Source organism: Octopus bimaculoides, chromosome 28 (genome assembly GCF_001194135.2).
Source record: "Octopus bimaculoides isolate UCB-OBI-ISO-001 chromosome 28, ASM119413v2, whole genome shotgun sequence".
NCBI lineage: Eukaryota > Metazoa > Mollusca > Cephalopoda > Octopoda > Octopodidae > Octopus > Octopus bimaculoides.
In genome coordinates, this window is record NC_069008.1 from 9,241,894 (window position 1) to 9,248,990 (window position 7,097).

General features: G+C 32.3%; 1 protein-coding gene across 3 annotated transcripts in view; it reads right to left on the reverse strand.

Moving 5' to 3' along the window:
* Positions 1-7,097, reverse strand: part of LOC106868371 (histone-lysine N-methyltransferase, H3 lysine-79 specific) — a 199,658-nt gene that overhangs the window by 42,652 nt on the left and 149,909 nt on the right. For 2 of the 3 annotated variants that reach the window (XM_052977663.1, XM_052977661.1), the window contains exon 8: positions 929-964. The exons of the other annotated variant lie outside the window; for it this stretch is intronic. In XM_052977663.1, the coding sequence (XP_052833623.1) occupies positions 929-964 (36 nt within the window). The remainder of the gene's footprint in view (positions 1-928; positions 965-7,097) is intronic. 3 annotated transcript variants of the gene reach the window in all.

Consider the following 7,097-nt stretch of genomic DNA (forward strand, 5'->3'; position numbering starts at 1 on the left):
ATACATATATACATGTTCACATGCATATATATAAACATACTTGCACAAATACACACATGTATTTATTTGTCTAGAGTAAAAAAGAGAGACAGAGAAAGACAGAAAAAAAAATATCCCTTGTATTTGAAAACTATTGAAATATTTAAAAATACATTTAATTTAATTTTCCCACAATTCAATTGTTTTTCATGCTTTACTCTAAGTTGAAAGAGTCACAAAGACTGAAATTGGTATTAAAATGTTCTTCATGATAAAATTATTTTAGCATTTTCTACCTTATCTTATTTTCCTTTTACATATCAACACATGTGTTCCTTTTCAACCTTCTACACACACACACACACACACGCGCGTATGTATGTATGTATTCATTCTATAGAAGCTGAAAACACTTCAGAAACACAAACTAGTTCCACATGAACAATCATCACACAGAAGCTACGTTTTGGAACTAGAAATTAGTTTATAAATGGGGCAAAGATAATTATTTTATAAGTTAACAAATAAACATTCAAAGCACATTGGACATAAAGTGATGACTTGAAAAATTAATAGAATCTGCAGAATAATACAACTGAGCATTGATGAATGAGACTAAAGATTAAAAAGAAAAGTTGAAAAGAACTAAACAACACAATTCATGTACGTACATGGTGAGGGCTACAATAAGTACAGTTTTTCTTTAATTTTTTTTTCTATCAGATAGTTTTTTTTTTTGCTGCAATCATTATAATTATTACAAGGTGATAGTGGTGGTGGTGGCAATGATGGCAGTGGTGATGATGATGACAATGATGATTATGATTGTGACCAATACGGTCTCTGTCTCAGAATTAAGATAATGTCATTGTTGGTGGGGTGATGATGATGATGATGATGATGATGGTGAATGTGATGGGGAGAAGGATATTTATAATTATATACTCACCACACATTCTGAAATATCAAAGTATATAAAATTGATCTGAATTTATTTGTTAAGAAATCTTTTGGGAATGACAGTTTTGAATTCAAATTTCCTCTGCAGTAATATCATGGAATGACTTCTACAAATAGTTGCAGTTTGCCAATGACTAGCAAGTGTATTTTAGTGACAAAAAACTGGGTGAGGCTTATTGAAAGAAGAAAGAAAGGAAGATAGATAGACAGACAAATAAAAATAGATGTGTGTGTCTGTGCAAGTATGTTTGTATATATGCATGTGAACATGTGTATATATATATAGTTTTAGGGAAAAGAACCAAGGTTCATGAACTCATCGATGAAAATCCACTGTCACATATTGAAAAATTAATAATTAAAAGCACAATAAATAAATATAATATAATACAAAGTAAATATCATAAGATAATGATAATAAAACGACTACACGTGTTTCATAACCAATTTTCAAGTAGAAAGAATATTTAAATCGATTAAAACTATCGAAAATCAATTCTATTTAAACATATAGCTAATCTTCAGGTCAAAATACAACAATAATAATAATAAAAGAATGTATATATCAACTAACAATAAATAACAAATGAATGTATATAAAAATACCTATTATATTAAGATAGAAAAATATTATTAAAAATATCAAAATTATAAACGTTTCATAATCAACCCTACGTCCATTATAATACAATCTAACAGGAATATTATATGCGATTTAAATATTCTTTCTATTTGAAAATTGGTTATGAAACACGTGTAGTCGTTTTATTATCATTATCTTATGATATTTACTTTGTATTATATTATACTTATTTATTGTGCTTTTACTTATTAATTTTTCTATATGTGACAGTGGATTTTCATCGATGATTTCATGAACCTTGGTTCTTTTCCCTAAAACTATATACATATATATATATATATTATACTGTGAAACTTAATTTTATTTTATTTTTTAATAATTTGAATTTACTTGAGTTTTTACCTGTAAATTTGGATTTTTATCCCAAATATTATTATTATTATTATTATTATTATTATTATTATTATTATTATTATTATTATACATATATATATAGCAATAAGAAAATGGAGGGGAATATGAGGTACTCATCAACTTGCAGATACTGTATTCCGTTGATTAATCTGTTTATTTTATAACTAAATTGACAAAAAACACAATATACAGGCACTTATGACATACCATGTTATATCAACAATTAGGATTTCAAATTTAAAGGACATTTAGCAATTGGAGAAGGGACAAAATCTTACGGCTGTTTCGGCCTAGCGTTGGCATGCCCCATTCTATCTCTATAGCTCCCGTACGCTGGAGTAATTAGTAGATGAGAATGATGTAATGGGGGTACATGCACAATTTTCTAGGCCTCTTCAGAGATTTACAAAATTCAATACAAATATAAATAAAATATAATATAAAAATATAAGGCACATAAAAAAGCCTATAAAAAGTATATAAAACCATATAAATAGTTATAAAAACTCCAATATACATGCCTATATACATTACCATATGCAGATATACATGGACACAACAACATAACTACATGAGTACATATATGTGCTCAGATGCACATACACAGATGGCTGCACGTAGTTCATATATTTGAAAAACAAGCATACTCTAAAACAGTGTTTTCCAAACTGTGCGTCACAACACATTAGTGTGTCACCAGGTATGTCGCAAACATACAGGAAACCTTTATATAAAATACCTAATACCAGTTTGTTTCAGCTCTTCTGAATCTGTTTGTTAGCATAAAAAATATGTCAATGTATGTACCTACTGGCTATCATTTCCCACTTAATGTTTGAAGGAGATCTTAAAAAAAAAAGAAAAAAGGCACAAGTAATCTTTAGTATACAATGCTCATTTTCATTGTATTTTATTCAGTGTAAAAGAATGAACATATTGCAAGTGCTACTCTCTTGTCCAAAGTAAATTGAAAATCAATTACAAATTTTCATATCCGCACTTGTTTCAGTGAGCGAAACACACTGGAATTGCTTTCAAATTGCCTAAAGTTATTGCTCACCTATACTGGTATCACCCATTACTGAGGGTGAACTAATAATTATGAGATCCCATTAAACTCATGCTACACTTGCCCCTTGTTCATCAGTCTTACAGGCTTATCCCTAGGAATCGGGTGTTCTAATTAAGTGCAATGTGCCATTTCTTATTTTATCGTGCTTAGTGCTGCTAATATTAATTACATGTTTGGTTATAATTTTATAATAAATCAGCTTAGTTTTATTCATAAATTGTAATTAAATTATCCAAAAATTAGATAAGTTCTTAATTAAGAAAAGAAAAATTGCAGAAGATGACATTTCCAATGAACAAAATTTAACAGCTGTGAAGGAAACCACTCAAACAACTGTTGAACAATCTGCCTCAGTGAGTGGGAAGGTCACAGGAAAAATTTTTAAGTCTTGTTTATACATCAAAGATTATATAAAACTGGGCTTCGTATTTTCTGGAAATGAAAATAACCCTAGTCCCCTGTGTTTAGTTTGTGGGGATATGCTTGCAAATGAAAGTATGGTACCAAACAAATTAAAGCATCATTTCAGCATTAGGCCCGGAAATTTGTCAACAAAACCAGTGAAATACTTCATTGAACTTTCAAAATCTCTAAAAAAAGCAGTCATCAATGTTCATAAAGAGAATGAAGAGATCAGACAAAGCTCAAGAGGCCAAAAACATGGGACAACATAATATTGCTGAAAGTACAATAAAGGAATCTTGTGCTATTGTTCAAACAATGTTTGGACCAGAATTTGAGATAGAAGTTAATAAAATTCTTCTGGCAGATGACACAAATGCAAGATGAATTCAAGATGTGTCTGATAACATTAAGCTGTAAATGAAGGATATTTTTCAAGATAATAACATGATATTTGCATTGCAGTTAGAAGAATCAACAGATGTCAGTAGGTTAATGACTGAACTATTGAACAATTCTTGTACTGTCTAGAACTTCCATTTAGAACTAGAGGTAAAGACAATTTTGAAGCTTTAAATTCCTTCATGGAGGAAAATAATTTGTTATGGTTAAACTGTGTAGAAATATGCACAGATGGTGCACCCTCAATGGCAGGTTTAGTAAAAGGTTTTACAACTTTAGCAAAAAAAGAGAGTACACATATTATAATTACTCATTGTTTTTGCATCATGAAGCACTAATTGCACAAAATGCTGGAAATAATTTATGAAGGGTTATAAATGAAGTGGTCAAATGATCAATTACATCAAAAGCAGACCTCTTAAATCAAGATTATTTGCTCATATTTGTAAAGAAATGGGAGCAAATTTCAAGAAACTGCTATTATGCACACAGTTTGTTATCTTTCAAAACGTTGTGTGCTTTGTCGTGTATACGAATTGAGAGAAATGATGCTTAAACTTTTTGAAGAAAATTAATAGAATGAATTCCATGATCTGATTCAAGATGAACCAAGTTAGCATATCTTTTGGACATATTTGAACATTTGAATAAAATTAGCACAGGTTTGCAGGGAAAAGCAGAAAATATCTTAACATCGGCTGATAAAATTTGTGCTATGAGAGACAACATAATTTAGAAACACAAAGTAAAAGAAAGAAATTTTGAAATGTTATCCAAAACTTGTGAGTATGAACTAAAATGTGAGATCAGCTTGTTAATTGTTGACCATTTAACATTGCTATGAGAAAAACATAATTACTATTTTCCAAATTTTGAAATCGAAAACTACAGTCGGATCATAAATCCACTTCTTGCAACTGCAATGATTGATTTTTCACTGAAAAAGAAGAACTTAGCCGAAATCAAGAATGATCAGTGTCTGTTATTGATTTATGAAGAGGGGAACTTACAGAACTTTTGGATTTGTATTTCAAAGAAGCATCCAAACCCAGCTAAAAAAGCTTTACAAATTCTTTTGCAGTTTTCTACTACATACATTTGTGAAGCATCTTTTTCAACAATGCTAAACTTAAAGACATCAAAACATGGAAACTTGAAAATGCTTAATAGTGAAATGCAAGTATCATTATCTACTATTCCACCAAAATCTCTGTTCTTCCCATCACTGAAATAGTAAGAATATTGAGTTGTATTTAATAACCAGTTGATCTAGCAAGCGGGGCCTCATATCAGTATATCAGTGAGTGGGGCCGCTGCACATTGATGCCATCGAGAGATAGGCCCTGAAATGGTGTGCATTCTCTCCTGATGACCCCATACACTTGCTGGCTTCAGGTATTCAAAGTTCTCAACTGCTAGCACTTGCATGTGCAAGTTGTTTGCAAAACATCATGCACATATTTACAGATTATTATCGATTAATGATAACTCACATTTCTCTTGAAAATGTATTTTATTTTGCTTACAAATTATATATTTATAAAATATAAATGAAAGGTTTTCTCGACGTGTTCTACTATTAAAATTAATTTGTGCATCAGCATCTTATAGCCATAGTCGATCATATTAAAATAATTAACGTTAGGTTTGCATAAAACTTAATTGGTATCTTGCTAAATTATTTATGTTTAAAAAGTGTGTCACAAACCAGAAGAGTTTGGAATACACTGCTCTAAAACATTAGAACAGGAATACATTTTTTAGGAAGTTGACTGTTATGGCTGGTCAGAGAATGACCATTGGTTTTGCACTTATGAAACACTTGCCCATATAGGTAATTCGCCAGACTCAAATGGCCAAAGCATATGACCTCTTTAGAACTGGAGGGGAGAAGATGTCTCAGTCAGTTAGTTTGGTAATAAAAAAAAAAAAATACATCCAGAATGGTTGAGTAGGTGTTACAGAAGGGATAGAGTTATCTCTCTTACATCAGTTCTTGCCATGTTGCTGACCTGGTTCTAGTCAACGAATAAGGAATTTCAAGATTATAGCAAGAAACGTAAAGGTGGTTTGCCCCACCTTTCTCTCTCAAAATTAAGACGTGTGTGAGAAGAATTTTCCTTGGATTGGTGGACAAACACTTCACACAGTCATACAGACATGGACGTCTGTTTAATATGTACAACTTAAGAGACTCTTTTAGTTCCATGCCAGCATTAAGAGAATTTTAGTGAGCACCCATATGCCATGAGGAGAGGCAGGATGCTCATATAGGGTACACAATGACTGTCTAGTGAGAGTGGGGTCCCAATGTGAAGCTGAGGACATCATAGGCTGTGGTGATGGCCAGCACAGGCAACCAGAGCAACAGCCTATGTCGGAATGACACATCCACTGACAATGGTAATTGTGATGGCAGCACATCAAGCAACAGAGACAAAACTAACATGTATGATAGTAACAGCAACACCAACATTGCAGCCGGAAATGACAGTTACACCAGCAACAATGGGATCACCAGGACCACATCCAGGAATAACAGCATTGGCAGTGACTCCAGCAAGTGACTACAGTAGCAACAACAGTGGCATCAAACCTAGAGTTAACAAAAGAAACATCAGTGATGGGAGCACATCCAGTGCACAGACACAGTAATATGTTTGTTCAAATGAGGTCCCTTTAAAGCAACATCTGAACAACCACAGGTCCTCTTTTAGGATACCAAAAAGGCCCAACATCACATCTCTGGCTAGCCATGTATGGTGCTTAAAAGAGGAAGGAATCCAATACATAATTAAACGGGAGCAAATGGTGTAAGCTTTGCTTGGTAGAGAGAGCAAGTATCCTAAAAAACTTGCTTTACCCAGGGATCTTTTCAAACTTCAGGAAAGAAAAACTAAGTCAATGCCCTCATTTAAGATGTTTCCTGCTGCAAGCTTGAAATTCCCTACATGTTGAAGAGAACCATAGCAACATCTTTGAATATCACCATGGCAAAAACTAGTGTAAGGGAGACAACCCTGTCTCACCTCTAACACCTCCTGCATGGCCATTCTGGATGTATTTTTTGTTTACAAAACTAACTGACCATGATGTCATCCTCCTTCCAGTTCTAGAGAGGTTATGTGCCTTTGGCCATTTGAGTCTGAGGAGTTGCCTATATGGCTAAGAACTTTATCGGTGTAAGACCAATGGTCATTCCTTGATTGGCCATAACAATCAACTTCCTAAAATACTTACATACATACAGATATATATATATATATATATATATATATATATATA